General features: G+C 50.8%; 1 protein-coding gene across 1 annotated transcript in view; it reads left to right on the top strand.

Annotated features, from left to right (window-relative positions):
* Efr3b (EFR3 homolog B) overlaps positions 1 to 18408 on the top strand; it is an 83052-nt gene extending 64644 nt beyond the window's left edge. The window contains exons 13-23 of the mRNA XM_028875170.2: positions 1837 to 2009; positions 2376 to 2451; positions 2728 to 2889; positions 4165 to 4296; positions 6525 to 6592; positions 7327 to 7454; positions 8169 to 8260; positions 10912 to 10960; positions 12274 to 12380; positions 13898 to 13947; positions 14604 to 18408. Of these exons, the coding sequence (XP_028731003.1) occupies positions 1837 to 2009; positions 2376 to 2451; positions 2728 to 2889; positions 4165 to 4296; positions 6525 to 6592; positions 7327 to 7454; positions 8169 to 8260; positions 10912 to 10960; positions 12274 to 12380; positions 13898 to 13947; positions 14604 to 14709 (1143 nt within the window). The 3' untranslated portion in view covers positions 14710 to 18408. The remainder of the gene's footprint in view (positions 1 to 1836; positions 2010 to 2375; positions 2452 to 2727; positions 2890 to 4164; positions 4297 to 6524; positions 6593 to 7326; positions 7455 to 8168; positions 8261 to 10911; positions 10961 to 12273; positions 12381 to 13897; positions 13948 to 14603) is intronic.

Below are 18408 nucleotides of genomic sequence, written 5' to 3'. Positions count from 1 at the left end.
GAACTTTATCCTATGCTGGCATCACACTCAAAATCCTCCTGCCTCGACCCACGAAGTGCTGGGATTACAGAAATACGTGCACTGCCACACCCAGCTTTGAAATTTGTTTTTGTAGCAAGCTCCCTGCCCTAGCCTAAACTTTGGACATCTCACGACCAGGTTATTCTCCTCAATGTCTCTATGTCCACCTTCAACCGTCATGAATACCAGGTGAATTTTCTGGAAATACCATTTCCAGTTCTCTCCTTATTTCAGAGGAGATCTCAATTTCTAATATGAACATCTAACTTTCAGACTTTTCCGAAGTTCCCAGGGTCCGTCCTCTCTCTAGACCAGCAGTTCTCAACCTGTAGGACATGACCCTTTGGGGGTTGAAAGACCCTTTCACTGAGGTCGCCTAAGACCATTGGAAAACACAGATATTTACATACAGTTCATAACATTAGCAAGATTAGCCGGCCGGTGGTGGCACAGGCCTTTCATCCCAGCACTCGGGAGGCAGAGGCAGGCAGATCTCTGTGAGTTCAAGGACAGCCTGGTCTACAGAGTGAGATCCAGGATAGGCTCCAAAACTATGCATAGAAACGCTGTCTTGGAAAGGAAAAAAAAAATATAGCTATGAAGTAGCGATGAAAATAATTGTATGGTTGGGGGTCAGCACAACGTGAGAAAACATTAGGGAGGTTGAGAACCACTGCTCTAGACTGTTCCTTGCACCAACCAGCTCCGGTCTCTGTTCCCAGCACGCCAGTCTGTACAGACCCCTCACTCCATGCACGCCTTCTCTTCCCTCTTCTCCTACCCTCATCCTCAACTGCATTTGTTTGGCCGCTTTGCTTTGGTAGCACTGGGGATTGAACCCGGGACCTCACACATGTTAGGCAAACGCCCCTCCACTGAGGGTCCTTCCAACCCCACTCAGGGTCCTCTCCCAGAGCCCTTTTGCTTTTTTTTTGTTGTTGTTGTTGTTGTTGTTTGTTTTTTCAAGACAGGGTTTCTCTGTGTAGCTTTGTGCCTTTCCTCGATCTCGCTCTGTAGACCAGGCTGGCCTCGAACTCACTGAGATCCGCCTGGCTCTGCCTCCCAAGTGCTGGGATTAAAGGCGTGCGCCACCCCCGCCCGGCCCTTTTGCTCTTATACCTCCCGTATCTAGTTGTCTATTCTCTCCTTGGTCTTTGTAACCCCGCAGTTTTGCCGAGTTGACCCTTGTTAATTTGCACCCACTGTCTTATGTGACCATCTGGGGGACGCTCATGTGCCCCTTCAGAGAACATTTGATGCTCTGGGGCAGGGCTGGCTCCATGGAAACCTTCCGAATCCTCAGAGGTACCATTCTGCAGTATGGACTTAACAGAAAGTGCCTTTTGCTACTCGGGCATCTGGCATCATGCATGATGTACCTACCTGTGCCGACTGATTTGAGTCGGAAGGCGCCATTATCACAGTGCTGTGCTGACTGTCAGGTAACGCAAATGGACTCTGCCACCCCGCTGTGAGTTAGTTCCTCTGCCCTCTAAGTTCTTGTGACTCCTAGTCTTAAAGCGCTTGCAACAAAACAGCTGGCCGTTCACCAGTTGTTCCCTGGCCAGCTAGAACTTTGAGGGAGTCCCTGACTCTTGCCTTTCTCTAGTGCTCATCCTTTACTCACTTTCAACACTTGCTGCCCCTGCATACTCTCCCCATACGTGTCAACTGAGCTGCCCGGAGTAGATTTTCCAGGGGACTCTGTGCAGAGAATGGGACACTTTACACCAGAATTCTGGCTGCTTCTTCATCTCATCTCTATACCGAGAGTGACAGTGTTCCTAAGTACGCCCGTCCCGGGCTTCCTCCCAGGTATCCACAGGATTCCAGTGTAACAACATGATGTCAGCCCTGCCCAGCAACTTCCTTGACCGCCTTCTCTCCACCGCCCTCATGGAAGATGCAGAAATCCGCCTCTTCGTCCTAGAGATTCTCATCAGCTTCATTGATCGCCATGGCAACCGCCACAAATTCTCTACCATCAGGTGAGCTCCACATCTCTCCTCCGGTGGATGTGTGATGGGGGAGCCCCCCCAATGAGACCTGTCTTCTTGGCCAGTAACCTCACACCCAGGTGGGAGGACAATTTGGACGCAGTGAGACTCACTATAGAGTTCATCCCTGGCTTTGGTCCTGGAGAGCGTGAGCCAGAGCATGCTTGTGCCCGGGCTGGGGGCTGGAGAGAGTGTGTACCCAAGAGAAAGAAACAGGAATGTGAGAGCTTTGGAGAAAATGGAGACTGGGTTAAGAGCCAAGGCCAACCTACGGCGCTGGGGATAAAGCTTGGTGACACCCTGTGAACTCAGGTTGGCCTCACACAGGGGTTAAGAGGCTCCTCTGTCCCTTCATAGCACCCTCGGTGACATCTCGGTCCTGAAGTTGAAAGTGGACAAATGCTCCCGGCAGGACACTGTCTTCATGAAGAAGGTGAATATGACCAGAAGACACAGAGAGCCCCAGCAGAGGTCAGGTTTATTGGTCCCAGTATTCCAGCGTCTAAGCCACTGTTGGACCACTGGTCCCAGAGCCTGCCTCCTCCCCTCTTCAATTGACCAGATTAACCAGTTGCTGAGGATGGAGATGGGTACTACACACAGCTATCACCTCCCTTCACATGGACCTTCCTCCCCAGTTCTCTTTGCCCCCCACCCTGGGTCCACCCCACTGACCGCCGCTGTCCTCTGCCCCTGCTCCTGTCCCCAGCACTCCCAGCAGCTGTACAGGCACATCTACCTGAGCTGTAAGGAGGAGACCAACATCCAGAAGCACTACGAGGCGCTCTACGGCCTGCTGGCACTCATCAGCATTGAGCTGGCCAATGAGGAGGTGATGGTGGACCTCATCCGACTCGTGCTGGCTGTTCAGGTGGGGCCGGATGTGGGGAGTGCCAGATGTGGGGGGTGCCGGATGTGGGGAGTGCCGGATGTGGGAAGTGCCGGATGTGGGAAGTGCCGGATGTGGGAAGTGCCAGATGTGGGGGGTGCCGGATGTGGGGAGTGCCGGATGTAGGGAATACCAGAAGAGCGTCACAGGGAGGGGCCTGTCTAGCAGGTACAAATAGAGATACTCTTCTGAACTTGCCTGGCAGTTGTTTGTCTAGGGACATTGTACGTTGGTTGATCATTCCTCCATGAAGACCCCAAACCATGTTCTTGTCTGGGAAGCCCCAGAAACAAATTAATTCATGGCTCTTGTTCATCATTAAGGTAAAGAGGACACAAGGTCACCCAGAATTACCACCTCACAGGGTCTGAGTACCACCCCAAAAATTCCCAAGGAGCCATCCAAAAGCCCCCAAGTGATCCTGAAACAAATGTGTTCATCTAAAAATTCTCTCATTCTCAGACTTACTTGTTCAGAATTGCCACTGGTGCTTTAAAAAAAAAAAAATGCACATTACCCAAACTGGAAAGCCTGTGTCCCAAGCCTGGGACCTGTGTCTTTAACAAGCCTCTGTTGGGATTCATAGGCAGCCAGTGTGGTACTAGGTAGGACCTGAGACCTTCAGGGTCTGCCTGGGTACTAGTGCATTGCCACACAAGTTGAGGTGGGTCCTTCAGACCTCAAAGGCTCCAGTCTCCAGGGTCCTGAAGCCAAGTTGGCATCATATTCTTGAACTTAGTGACATGTGTCTTAGGTCATCTTTGTGCCCATGCCAGATCCTGCAAGCCAACCTAGATGTTACAATTTTCTTTGTTTACCCAAGAGGTAGAATTTGGACTCAAATTCTCCTGGTGACTCCCACAGCTTTTAGCATATGGACCCAGATTAACAAGACAATCTAGTCGTCTGAGCTTCAGCTTTGCTGAAGGAGATGGCAGCTAATGGTGAGGTTAATGCTAATGAGGAGGGTTTGGGCGGTGGAGATCACTACAGCTGAAACCACAGAGTGGCAACATGAGGTTATTGCCTCTATGCTTAGTAGGGATTCACAAGCCTCCAGCTCATGGGTTATTCCAGGGACCATGCTCTCTAGCTTTATAAGGATGACCCTTGCCTCCCAGAAGGTTCTAAGTCAAAGATTTAGTCTAGAAAGATGAGCCATCTCTAGGAAGACTGAGGAGAGGTCAGGTGGGAGGGTGCAGACTTTGGTGTGATTTGTCAGGGAAAAACTCCGGAAGCCTGTCTATGTTACCGCAGGACGTGGCCCAAGTCAACGAAGAGAATCTGCCTACCTATAACCGCTGTGCGCTCTACGCTCTGGGTGCAGCCTACCTGAACCTCATCAGCCAGCTCACAACGGTGCCTGCCTTCTGCCAGCACATCCACGAGGTGGGTGTCCTCGTGATCCTGAGAACTCAGTGAGCTCTTGAGCATTAGACGTAGGCCTAAAGATCCTCAGTCCTCAGCCTCCTGAGTCTCTTACACCTGCCCCCTACCTACTGTCCTAAGGAAGCACATGGCACACATCCCTCCAACAGTGTGGATAGAAGCAACTTAATAAGAGTTTGGAGGAGAGCTGAGAATGTGACTTAGATCGTAGAGTGCTTGCATAACATACATAAATCCCTGGGTTCAATTCCCAGACCACATGAATCTGGGTATGGTGACATAAGCCTCTAATCAAGAAGTCTCAGAGGTAAGGAGACCTTGGCATAACAAGCCAAGGCCAAACCTAGGCTACATGAGACCCCCTTCCCACCAAAAGAAGTTTTAAGAAGTTGAACATGGTGATACAGACTTGTAATTCCAGCCATTCAGGAAGCTGTTGATAGAGGATATCCAGTCCAGGCCAGTCTGGACAACACTGGAAATATCTTAGGGTAAAAGCCCTTGACAAGCAAGCCTGATGGACTTGAGTGCGATCCTGGAACTCATATAAGAAATCCAGATGCAGTGGTACACACCTAAATCCCAGCACTCCAATGGCAAAATGGGAGTTAGAGACAAAAATAAGACATGAGCTCGTGGGCCAGCTAGCCTGGAATATACAGCGCAGTGGCAAAAGCCAGAGAGACCCGGCCCCGACAAAGTGAAGGCAAGAACCAACTCCCAGAACCTCCACACATAACTGTGGTGTGTGCATGCCCCTACACACACACACACACACACACACACACACACACACACACACACACGCACGCGCGCACACACACGTGCACACACACGCACACACACACATGGACACGGACACGGACACACAGACACACGGACACATGGACACACACAGGCATGGCACACACGCCAAATAATTTAAACAGCAAAGAAGCCTGTCCCAAAAAAGACGAGGATTTTGTCATGAACACCCTCCAGTACCACAACAGCAAAAGTGGAACTGTGAGCCACAGCTACGTAAATTAAATACTTGTCAGAATTTCTCACATCTCCTTATCAGGATCATCTTCTTTTCCTCTGCTGAAATATTCTAACGCAAATCCCAGCTCCCTCTGCATGAATTTAACCTACCTGTCCGTATGAATCGGGAGACAGGGAGGGAAGGAACGGTGGCGTCTCCCTCCAAGGCTGCCGCATTGTCACTTAGCTAATTCATTTCGAATCTCCCCCTGCCTTGCTGTTCTCTAGTAGCCAGTCTAGTCCATCAGTCTCGGCGGTTGCATAAAGGTCGTTTCAAACCTCCTGAAGGCGGCTGGAGAGATGGCTCAGCAGTTAAGAACACTGACCACTCTTGCCGAGGACCCGGGTTCCATTCCCAGGTCTCTCCGGGTAGCTTACAACCTGTCTATAGCTCCAGTTCCAGGGGATCTCACACCCTCTTTTGGCCTTCACAGATACCGGACATATGAGCCTAGTACATATACTTGCATACAGGCAAAACATTCATATATGTGAGGATTTTTTTTCTGACTTAAAATTTTTAAGTATTTTAGGTGGGCTCGTATGATGTCTAAGGTTAACATTAAGATTCCAGGTCTCTGCTGGCCTAAGCTGGCTTGGGGACATGAGGGCAGGTGCTGTGCCACTGTACCAAAGACTTCCCAAGAGTGTTGGACTCTCACGGGCTCCAGGCCGATAAGGAAGCGCAAGAAGTCCCCTTCACTGGAAAGAGCGGGGCCGTTGCCACGTCACACTCACACACCTGCATACCGTCTATCTCCGGCTTCTCGCCACTTAGGTGGCTTTCACAGCTCTTCCAAAAACACTGACGAAGGCTATGGGGGAGATCTCAAGCCGTCAGTGTCCATCAGCCAGACTTTTACCTCAGCCAGACTCGGCCTGTGGTGCTACCCGCATTCCCTTTTCCCTGGCGTGAGTCGAAAGCCCAGGACTAAGAAAGCCCAGCCTCTTAGGAATGAAGTGCCCCGCACTCTGAGGACTCTTGACACAATGTGCGTCATCAGTGGCGACAGCTTGAGCAGCAGCTCCCCTCCCCAGGGCAGCTCTGACGGCGACTGGGGAATCTGGAGTCTCCCTGGAGATGCTCTGTGTGTTGCATCTCCAAGGATGCTGGGTGGAGGAAGGACCCTGAAAGGGAGGCTGCAGCTCTTCCTCGCTCCTGCTGGACCCGGATCTCATCATTTGTTTTCCTTCCAAAATTCCAGGTCATAGAGACCAGGAAGAAAGAAGCGCCATACATGCTTCCCGAAGACGTGTTTGTGGAAAGGCCCAGGTAAGGACGGTACGGGGGGGGGGTGGGGGGGTGGGGTGTTGCGGTCAGAACGGGAGAGTGGGCAGTATGACGCCAGGCAAGGACACACATCAGGGGACCTAGACCCTGCCTGAGATCGCCAAGCCCTGAGCAGAGTTTGACCCCCATCACCTTACCGTACTCCGTCCACGGCTGCCCTACCATCAAGCCTCGGGCAGGCTGTGATGACCTGGGAGTGTTGTCCCGCATAGGTCATGCAGTCTCCAGCAGCTTTGGTCAAACCCAGGGGGAGTGCAGCCTAGAGAGGTCACCCCTGACAGGCTCCTGCCTTCAGCTGCCTTCAGACAGTGCTGTGGACCAGTATGGCTTCCACACGAGAGGAGCTCAAGAGAAAGATACTCTGAAATACCAGGTGTCCGGCAACAGGACTTAACCTTCTAAACTGTGGCCTCTCCATTGACCTCTGGTCCCCACATATCTGTGTGCACACGTGTGCATCTGCACACACACATACACACACCCAAAATTAGTCACAGGACAGTGTCTTAGGGAAGGGAACATTCATCTGTGGGCATGTATGCAACCGAAGGGTTCCGCATAAAATGTAGGCTAGTGGGTGCCCTTGGAAAAGGGACTAGGGGGATTTTCTTCTATTTCTCTGTCATTTTGCACAGTCACGATATTGCTATTGTGATAAAGTCATTCAGGAATTGTTCTAGCTGCCCACGGTTCTGCTCTGCCTCTTTGTCCTTCAGGCTGTCTCAAAATCTAGACGGCGTGGTGATCGAGCTTCTCTTCCGTCAGAGTAAAATCAGTGAAGTCCTGGGAGGAAGCGGTTATAATTCGGACAGGCTCTGCCTGCCCTACATCCCTCAGCTGACAGGTATGAGCTCTGGGCAAAGCCTCCCACCTACCTCTGCCTTCGCTGCCAGGTGAGAGCCCTAGAGTAAGAGGGTGTGGACCCCTGAATCACTTGTGGTGGCCTCTTAGAAGTTATATGAGAGCTGAAAGACGTAGCAGAATTTATGGTGCAATCCCTATGTTGACGCTCTTCCTCCTCTGTTTGGAATCTCAGAAAGCAACTGAGCTGTGAGATAACCTGGCTTATGGAGGGTTGGTCCATAGTATTGGAAAGAGCACACATGGGCTACAGAACCAGGGGCCCATTTCAAGATGTCTGTCCTACTTACTTCTCTAAAAACACCTTGGGCAACTCTCTGAAAATCCCCGAGTTACTCGACTACAATTAGAGGGTTATGTGGAGGTATATGGAGTAATGAAGTCATAAGCTCTTAGGGAACACTAACACATGATTATTACTGGTGATTATTATTAGTGGATGCAGTCAGCTTATGCTAGTTGAGATATGCTTTCTGGTCTGTTTTCATACATGGTTGCAAAAATCTTAATCCAAAGAGGCAACCTGACCACCCTAAGATGGGTGGAGAAAGCCCACAGCAGATAGAAGCTTCTGGAAGCTCCAAGTGTAGCCTACGTATGTACTGAGCCATTGAGGACTGTGGACCAAGGCACAGAGGGTGGGACCAGTGGCTTAGCAAGGACTGGGAATCCCAGCTCCCGGGCTCTTCTTTTCCAGATGAAGATCGCTTGTCCAAGAGGAAGAGCATTGGTGAGACCATTTCCCTCCAGGTAGAGGTGGAATCAAGGAACAGCCCAGAGAAAGAGGAAGTAAGTGTTTTGTCACTACTCTGGATGTTAAGTGCTCCAAAGCTCTTTACCGTGCATCAAAGTGTCTGTGGGAATTAGTTTCTCCGGTACACCCATTTTCTTACTGACTCTGCTCATGTGTACATTAGTGGTATTTCCAGCTAAGAGAGTAATGTGCTTCTTCTACCATGAGACTATCATTAAAAAAAAAAAATCACTCTAGAAAGGCTTGCTCCATTTCCTCCTCATACAAATTAGGGAAATGGCAGGCATGAGGCAAGCCTCACACAAAGTAAGGAGGAGCCACATCTGAGAGAGACTGGGACAAGAAGACTCAGGGGGCGTCTGAGAGCAGCTGTGAGGATGCTGGATCTTTCCCCAGGTGTGATCAGAGTATAGACAAGCCCTTACAGGCTGGGATTAAGCGTCTCTGTAACGAGGGCCAAGCTCTAAACCTGGACCTTCAGAGCTGGTCTGGAACATTCCCATGGAAGGCAGGAAGCTCTGACCCTGGCTAATTGGGCAAGCAAAGTGAGGAAGAGGAAGTGGGGGCCCTCAGACGTTTCCGGTCATGAAAGACAGGACCTCTAGTGTCATAGCCTCGGAGTTAGCTGACTGCTTCCCCTCACTGCAGAGGGGACGTCTCCTGTCCTAAGTTCCGAGGCCTTCAGTAGTTAAGTGACGCCAAGGAGAAGAAATGCTTACCAAGCTAGTGCCCCCTTCTCACCGGTGGCCTCCTGCGACACTCACATTGGTTCTTTCCTTGAGTCAGCTTAGCCCGCGGGTGTCCTGGTAACTGATGCAGGGCTATGACCTCGCCATGCTACGCTGCGACACCGTTTCAGCCCATGGTGTCCTGGTTCAGGATCCTGTGCCGGGTGACTGTGCTCTGAGTGATGAATCAATGCTGATGTGGTCAAACCTTAATCCCTGTGCCCCTGTGCCCTGCCAGGCTCATTTTATTTCCTTACCACCTTGCGTGGCACGGTGGCATTGTTCCATTTCTCTGTACCACACTCAGTCATCTATCTGCCCGAGTATACTGGTGCAAAAACCCTCCCAGAATCTGCCTTCTTCTTCGTGTAGGTGCTTAGACCTTTGGACCTATGGAGTGCTTGTTCCTTGAAGCCCAGCCAGGTCCCATTTCCTCCATGCACATCTCTATACCTGCTCTCATTTGAAGAACTTGCTTTTACTTTCCTTTATCCTGAGGTTCCTTAATGCCTGTAGTTCATCTACATTGGTCTTCACTGACATGGATGGATGGATGATGGGTGGATGGATGGATGGATGGATGAATGGATGGATGAATGATGAATGGATGATAGATGGATGTTGGATGGATGATGGATGGATGTTGGATGGATGATGAATGGATGGATGACGGGCGGATGATGGATGTTGGATGGATGATGAATGGATGGATGACGGACGGACAGACAGATGGATGGATGGATGTTGGATGGATGGATGATGGATGGATGGATGATGAATGGATGATGGATGGATGGTTGGATGGATGGATGGATGTTGGATGGATGATGGATGGATGGATGGATGTTGGATGGATGATGAATGGATGGATGACAGAAGATGGACGAATGGATGGATGGATGTTGGATGGATGATGAGTGGATGGATGACGGATGGATGGATGATAGATGGTGTACATAGGATGAATCCTCAGGCTCTCTTGCATGTAATTCTTCTATTAACAAATTGGCAGCTTCTCTTGACCCTCTGAGAGTTCTGTATGCTATTGATGTCCATGCAATATTTGCTGAATGTCTTTACCCCATATCTGTCCTTTCCAGTCAAACAGACATTTACTAAATGGCAAACAAGCCTAGCACTGTCCTGTCTGTGAATTCACAAGGTGAATGCACCCATGTCCTCACCCTCAGATCAGGAGATCAAACACAATCATCACCGGGGGCCTGTCTGCTCTCCTCTCCCTCAAAGAAACCACTTAGCATAGCTGTGTGCCTTTGGGAACTTTATATCATTAAATCTTTCTCTCCTGTCTACATCTTTCCCTTACTTCTTGTAATGGCACATGATTCAGCATGGATGTTAACACCAAGAAGCTTATAGTCTGGTTTGAAGTTCATGGAATCTGGTCCAAACTTCATTATCCTCAGCATCTTCCCTGAGGCCATACATCCACGGAGTCCCCTTCTTTGGGTTTTATTATTTCCTGCCTCCTTTCATAGGTTCTGCAGAGGTTGAGATCCTTTGCCTCCGGTCTTAGGACTAATCTCATGAGCAGAGGTCCCATTATTTCTAACCTCCTATGACTTACTGTATTAAGATTCATCACTTCGGGGTATAATTTAATATCATGAGCCCTCAAAATGTTATGAAGTTCTTGGAGTTTATATTGGAGATTGTGTTTCTCAACTACCTCTTACATCCAGTTGTTTCTCTGAGGATTTCTTTTTAAATCGCGTGATGATTTCCTCCCACGGAGCTTGACAGGACGGGCTTAGGTAGGGAAAAGAATAGAATTCTATTCTGAGGGACCCTCATGAGGAGTTGGCCTCATTTGCTTTTCTCCACACGCGCTCAGAGGCACCTCTGGCAATGGTGGTGTCCTAGGGACATCCCCCTAAGAAGCAAAGGGGCTGCCTTCTCTCCCACACCTTTCTGAACACGTCTCTCTTCTCCTTCAGCGAGTACCTGCAGAGGAGATCACCTATGAGACGCTGAAGAAGGCCATTGGTAAGACAGCGGCCCCGGGGAACTCTGATGAGAGAGGAAGCTGGGGCTGACGTGGACCAGGTGGCAGAGGCTGGGGGTCTCTTATAAACTCATCGGCCGCCAAAGCTGCAGCTGCAAGTCCCCACTCCCCGATGAGGGGGTCAGTACTGCCTGTCACTGCAGTCCCTTTCCTACTTACTAATGACAACTGCCCCTGAAAGCCACCCCTCGAGGGTTATAGCCAGGGGACTGACTGGTCTGTGCAAATAAAACTCCTTGTGTGTGGAGGTGACACAAAAGGGCAAGATGTCCAGGGAAAGGCACCGAGAAGAAATCATATTGGTGTTCATTTAGTAAGGGCAATAGACTTTAAACACGAGTCACCTCTTTATCTGCATGACTGGCCCGTGAAGTCTTCCTATGAAGAGGTTGTTTCTAACTGATGACAAATTAAGCCGCTGAACTGGCTTTCTGTGAAGACTCTTCAGTATTTTGTTATTATAGATGCACTCAGGTAGGTGTGGTGACGCAAGCTCCAGAACAGCCGGGCCTATCTAGTGAGAGCTTGTCTCGAAAAGATAAAAAATAAAAATAGCCAGGTAGCGGTGGTGGCGCACGCCTTCAATCCCAGCACTCGGGAGGCAGAGGCAGGCGGATCTCTGTGAGTTTGAGGCCAGCCTGGGCTACAGAGCAAGATCCAGGAAAAGCGCCAAAGCTACACAGAGAAACCCTGTCTCGAAAAAACCAAAAATAAATAAGTAAATAAATAAACAAATAAATGAATGAATGAATAAATAAATAAAAATAAAAAAATAAATGTATGCACTGCCTGCCTCCCTAACTCTCTCAGAGTGATCATTATTTGACCTCCAAACCTACTCGCTATTTTTCTTTATTTGGTGCTAACTCACTTTGGATAGCAAATGGTGCATGGAAAGCCTTAAGTAAAATTTCCTCAGACTTGTGCTGTGGGGCTGCGTTGATTCTCACCGTCTAGCTGCCTTTACAATGTTCAGATCCTTTTTCAAACTACCCCGGCAGTACTAAAAGAGACAACTAGCTGAGGTCTCGTTTGAGAGCTCCAGCAAGAGCACAGCCACGGGGGTCTTTAAAGCCCAGATGCAGGTCCTTTGAACTGATTCTCAAGAGGGCGGGGCCTCGAGCAGAAAGACTCTGGGTCTATGCGACGCATGAGGTCTCCGCCCCTTTTCCATGTCTCCGCCCCCTTTCTGTGCTCCGCCCCCTTTTCATCTGAAGAGTCCACCCTGTCCGTCTCCCTCAAGCTCCTTCCCCTAACTCATGCCTGAACACTAACTCAGTTCTCTGTGTCACAGTGGACAGTGTGGCAGTTGAGGAACAGGAGCGTGAGCGGCGGCGACAGGTGGTGGAGAAATTCCAGAAGGCGCCCTTCGAGGAGATTGCAGCCCATTGTGGGGCCCGGGTGAGTAGCATTACCATAGGGTGCCTTCCTGACCAATCAGAAGCCAGACCTGGGTCCAGGGCAGGGCTGGGTTCAGACCTTGGCTCTTTGTCCTGCAGAAATTGGGGTTCCAGTATACCGTACACTGCTGTTTACCCCAATGCTACATTGCTCCCCCGGAGCCCAGGGACTCACAGTCTTGGACCTTTAACCCCAGCACTTAGGAGGCAGAGGCAGGCAAATCTCTGGAAAGTCGAGGCCAGCTTGGTCTACATACATAATCCCAGGCCAGCCAGAGCTACATAGTGAGACCTCAAAAAAAGGCAGGCAGGGAGTGGGTGGGGGTAAGGGAGGTGGGTGCCAGCTGGGTGGGGTGGCTCACACCTTTAAACCATCACTCAGAAGGTAGAGGCAGTAGATCTGAGTTCAAGGACAGACTGATCTTCATAGATAATCCCAGGCCAGAGAGGGTGGTACCCTGTCCACAAAAAAATTTTTTTTTAAATATTATTATTATCTTGTGTGTATGTATATATAGGTCAAAGGACTTTGGGTCTCTCCTTCCACCTTTATGTGGGTTCCAGGGATTGAATTCTGGCCATCAGGCTTTTGCAGCATGCACTTTACCCACGGAGGCCTCTCACCAGCCAGGTTCTTTTCAGTGAAGGTCTTGCTGTACCGTCTTGGGCTGGCCTTGAACTCGCTATGTAGCCTAGGCTCACATTACAACATTCAGTCATCCTGCCTCAGCCTTCTGAGTGCTGAGATTACAGGCATGTGGCTTATACTTTAATTTTATCTATATAAGATCTACGTATTTTGTAGTTGTATAGGAACACAGATCTTCCAAGCCTGTGTTCCCTGTCGTAAGTTATTCCCATCCCACTTTGAGAGGTGGACTGCCCATTTTATGATCTTGGAGAAGGCCCAAGTGCTGGACACACATCAAGAAAGAGTAATGTCGGGGCTGGAGAGATGGCTCAGAGGTTAAGAGCACTGACTGCTCCTCCAGAGGTCCTGAGTTCAATTCCCAGCAACCACATGGTGGCTCACAACCATCTGTAATGAGATCTGGTGCCCTCTTCTGTCCTGCAGGGGTACATGCAAACAGAACACTGTATACATAATAAGTAAATAAATCTTAGAAAGAAAGAAAGAAAGAAAGAAAGAAAGAAAGAAAGAAAGAAAGAAAGAAAGAAAGAAAGAAAGAAAGAAAGAAAGAGTAATGTCGTCAGCTCCGGTCTCCTGACCCCATGCCCAACAGACCTTGCTACCCATACCAAGGAGCAGAAGCCTGCCCAAACGCCCCCTGGTATTCCTGGCCCTCTTTGAGTCCCCAGCCAGCCTTTGATGGGTGGTTGTCCCTGATCTGAATGTTCAAGTCCAACAGACAGGTGCCAGGGATAAGAACACACCTACCTGGTTACCTTCCCTCAGTTGCTACAGTCAGAAGCTTCCAGGTGTCCTTGGAGGTGGCAGGGAGGTGGCAGCTGACCCTCTTGGAGCCGGAAACTCACTTCCCTTCTGTCTGTGTCTAGGCATCGCTGCTGCAGAGCAAGCTCAACCAGATCTTTGAAATCACCATCCGGTAAGTGGCAGCACAGGCAGGAGACCCTACCTCGGTGTCCAGCATCAGGGGTGAGGGCTGGAACCCTAAGACTCCTTCTCAGACCTGCTTGCGGCCCTCCCTCCACCCCCAACCTCTATTCCCAGTCACCATGAAGAGGGCAAGAGATTGGCTCAGTGAGGCCTAGAGAAGGCCAGGAGCCTTAGTGTCCTGGGCAAGTACTTGATTTCTAAAATGGTACCATAGAGCAATGGTTCGCAATCTGTGGGTCACTACCCCCTTTGGGGGTCACATATCCCACACATCAGATATTTACATTACAATTCATAACAGTAGCAAAATTACAGTTATGCAGTAGTAACCAAATAATTTTATGGTTGGAGTCACCACAACATGAGGGGCTGTACTAAAGGGCTGCAGCTTTGGGGAGGTTGAGAGCCACTGCCATAGCCTTGACTGGACTGAAGATTCTAGAACATCTTGAAAATCTGGAACTCATGGAATGGCATGAGTTTTAAAGAGAAACTGAAGCCAGGCAGCGGTGGCGCACGCCTTTGATCCCAGCACTTAGGAGGCAGAGCCAGGTGGATCTCTGTGAGTTTGAGGCCCTGGGTTCAGTTGCACAAGGATAGGACCCCAATTTCTACCTCACACCTTTCTCTTCCATGTGTCCTTAGGCCCCCTCCAAGCCCTTCAGGGACCATCACTGCAGCCTATGGCCAGCCACAGAACCATTCCATCCCCGTCTACGAGATGAAGTTCCCCGATCTGTGTGTGTACTGAATTCCAAGAGACGGAACTCCTTAGAGGACCCTGTGGGAGGACCGGCCTCCTGCCCACTCCCACCATCTGGAAATCTAGCTGGGAGAGCTGAGAAACAGTCACCTTGGACAGTGGCTCTTCCCCAGTTGAGCAAAGACGGAGCCTCCGGTCCTCGGTGGCCCTCCTGCCTCCTCCTGGTCTTCCATGAGGAAGATCCAGTCACCTGCCCCCTGAGGCTAATGAGCATCTCACCTGTCTTCCCTTTTGTATCAGCCAGGGACAGAGAATCATGAGGGTGTCTCCACCGAGAAGCAGAGGGGCCTGGGAAGCTTCCATTGGGAAAGTGTCTATGAGGGAGTGCCAGCCAACCCCGAGGGAAGGAGCCTGATGAAGACATGACTAGTCTAAGGAAGCCATAGATGGTACTCGGGGAAGCTGAGGAAAGCGCCCCCCTCATCAGGAAGTGACAGTGTGAGAGATGTCTGCTCTCACCTCCTTGTCTCGGGTGTCCTGCCCGGCCTCTTCTTTAATCTCCAGTTATCTGTGTCTCTTTTTCTACTGTCGATGAATGCTGAGCACTTAGAGACGCTGGCGGAAGAGCAACAGGCTGGGGATGGAGGGGGACGGCTTCTCCTAGGCTTGGTGGCAGCATCGGCAAGGCACAGTGTGACCAGTCTGTGTCTCTGCTGTGTTGTGTCTTCTCAGCTCCTCTATCCAGAGGAAGCCTGTGGCGGATCTTCCCCGGTTCTCTCTCTTCTGGAGGTTTCCTAGGTAGTTAAGTTTGGTCCCTGATGTCGTTCTTCCAAATATCCCACAGTGTTTCCACACCCTCTGGGTCGAGAGAAAGCTGAGCAAGCTAGCTGGTTCTCGAGGACTGAGAAGCGGGGGAGAAAGATGCTGGGCCCTGAGGCCGGTCCACATCACTTCCCGGAAGATGCTCCCAGCAGAACTGTGTGTTGGTTTGTTGGTTGGGAGGTTGGGAGGGTTGGGGGCAGAGGAGGGAGCAATTGAGCAAGTGTCACTTTGGGGTTCAAGGAAAGAGATTTAACAACTAGGATTGAAATATTTTCCCTCTCTGGGCAAAGTCTGAGACATTGGGGACAATTAATCGGCCTTGCTGTGGCCTGGGCAGAGGTGGTGGAAACCCCTTTGGCTCCGTTTTCCCTCTGTGCCACCTACCTGTGCCTCTGTGACTCACGTGTGCCGGGGGGGCAGCTAACCGAGGCCTGGGTGGGTGCAGAAAGGACCACTCGACCCTTTCCTGATGCCCCTCTGGGTGCCTTTGTGCCTCCCAGGAGGCCTCTGGCAGCACCCCAGGCCTCTTCCAGTGGGAGCACCCTACGGCCCAGGACGGTCCTTTCTTTCCCTTTTAAACTTCCCATGAGTTTTCTGAGCTGTTTTCCTCTCAAACTGCCTGGAGAGATTTTGCTTCTTAGGAAGAGGGCGTAGATCTGGTGACCTGCAGGAGTCCTTTCCAGGGTGTAATTTTAGGCAGCGTGACCTGGGGTCATAAAGGAGCCGTTTCTGGGACGCTCTAGATCACAGCCCTGCCTGTGACCCCGCATGATGACAGCCCGCTCATTAGGACAGGTGGGAACATTTTCCAGAATGAGGAGAACTGGAACACATGTTCATCCCCGTTGCACATGTGATAAATGTCACAGATGGGGCCCGTCTGACCCCTGTCCCCATAGTTTCTGCACTTCTAATGCAACTCTTTCCCGGGGTCTCTGCACTGAGCTATGGGCTCATGGCTCCTGCATGGCCTGCATGAACTCGGGTCCCTGCGGACGAGGCGGCCCGTGACTTTGGAGCCATGTGGCTGTTGTTGCTCAATCCAACTTTATAAGCATGGACTTAGGTTTTTTTTCCTTAATATCTCTTTAGTAAGAAGTCAAGTTTTAAAAAAGCACGAAGGCAAGTGACCCTTTAGAAACTGAGAAAAGCTAAGGTTTGAGCTAAAAACACCTTCCTTCACCTGCCTGCCACATCCCTTATACCAGGCCTGGCTTGGATAAGAGTTCGCCAGTTTCTTTCTTGTTCCCAAGTGACATCAGTGTCCACCCCTGAGGTATCTTGACCTTGATTGTGGGTTGTGAGAGCCACTTCCTTGGAGACTTCCTAGAGCATGAGGGGCCTACACAGGCCCCACTCAGATACTTCTGTCCCTCAGCCCTGCCCCGGCAACAGGAGAAAGGGGACCGAGTTCCAATTCTGCGGACTCATCTGCTCCTCCTCAGCCCTCTCTCTGTCCGTCCTCTTTTTCTCCGCACCCAGACTGCCTAGCGGGGACATGCTGCTTCTAGAGAGCTGGGCCATTGGTGTGCCCTCTTCTGGGTAGAATTTAAGTTGATATTCAGTAAGATATTGGGGTGCCTGTTGACAGGGAGCGGAATCCGATCCTGGCCGAGTATGCCTCGGAGTCAGGAAGTCTAGATGGCGATCACAGGGGTCTGTCACTCCATCCCAAGGCTGGGGAAGAGAGGCAAAAGCAGAGTGGGTGGGAGCTGGGGAGGAACCCAGTGGGACTCTCACCTTCCTTGCCTCTGGTGTCTGGTAGCGCTGTCTCCTGCCCTGTTCTGTACCACCCTCTCTGTTGTAAGCCAGAGCCAAAAGGAGCCAGCCAACTCTTTAAGGCCAACTGGCCCCCAGCCCACCACCACCACCACCACCACCACCACCACCACCACTACCACCACCACCCAGGGCTCTGGCTTCATAGGCCAGGGCCAGATGGTGGCCTCCTGATGACAGACTCTAAAGGGCACGAATGTGTTTGAGGTACAGAAGTTAATTTGGTCGATCATAAGCAAGCGTAAGAAGTGGATTGACAGAAAATACCTGTGACCCAGAAGCAGCTGCTCTTGTCCCTGCACTGAGCCTGTTTCCTCTTTACTTTGAAGACTAGAAATAAATGGTTCCATGACTCCTCAATGACCACATAAGAAAACCTAAAAATGTCCTGTGTCTGGCCCCCGACCTACACAGTGCAGGGGAACATAGCCCTGGGCCAAGGACTCTGGTCAGAGCAGCCCTGTCCTGTATACTACCCGTGCACGGGCTGTTCCCGGTCCCACAGGACACAGTTCAGCTGGAGTGGGATTTGGAAAAGCCCTAAGGTTCCTCCGGGTATCTTTGGGTTGGGGGGATCCCTGGGTCATGGCACCTTCCAGTGATCTGTTGTCATAGACCTCCCCATCTGCTGCAGAGATGCTGTTGAGAATGAGCGGCTGGCTGTGTCTGGGGGCCCGGGGGAAAGGGAAGTCTTGAGCTGTGGGTCTGAACGTTGTTTAAAAGCAGACTGGAAGGTGGGAGACAGTCGTATTAGGCAGGCTGCATCTGCGTCCCTTGACCTTCTCTGGCAACAGGGGTCCTGTCCTCTGGAATCTGGGGGAAAGGTTCAAGGAAAACTGCTGCCTCTATCTCTTTCATATAAAAGTCTGGTTTTTATGGCTCCATAACCCAAGCTGGATCTACATCTAAAGACTGCAGATGGGAGGTCTTGATCCTGGATACCTGGGGGCGGGGGGTGATAAGGAGAAGCCATGGGCTGGAGGGAAGAACTTCATGGCCCCGTTGGCTGCCCCCTGGCACCATCCAGCTCCTTCAGGAAGCATAGGGTCTCCTGAGCCCAGCACTTGCCCCTTTTTTGGTGGTGGTGGTGTGTGGGGGAAAGGGGGGTTGAGGCAGGGTTTCTCTGTGTAACAGCCCTGGCTGTCC

This window comes from Peromyscus leucopus, chromosome 22 (assembly GCF_004664715.2).
Source record: "Peromyscus leucopus breed LL Stock chromosome 22, UCI_PerLeu_2.1, whole genome shotgun sequence".
Classification (NCBI taxonomy): Eukaryota; Metazoa; Chordata; class Mammalia; order Rodentia; family Cricetidae; genus Peromyscus; species Peromyscus leucopus.
The sequence above is the reverse complement of the archived record's forward strand: the minus strand, read 5'-3'. Positions and strand labels throughout refer to the sequence as shown.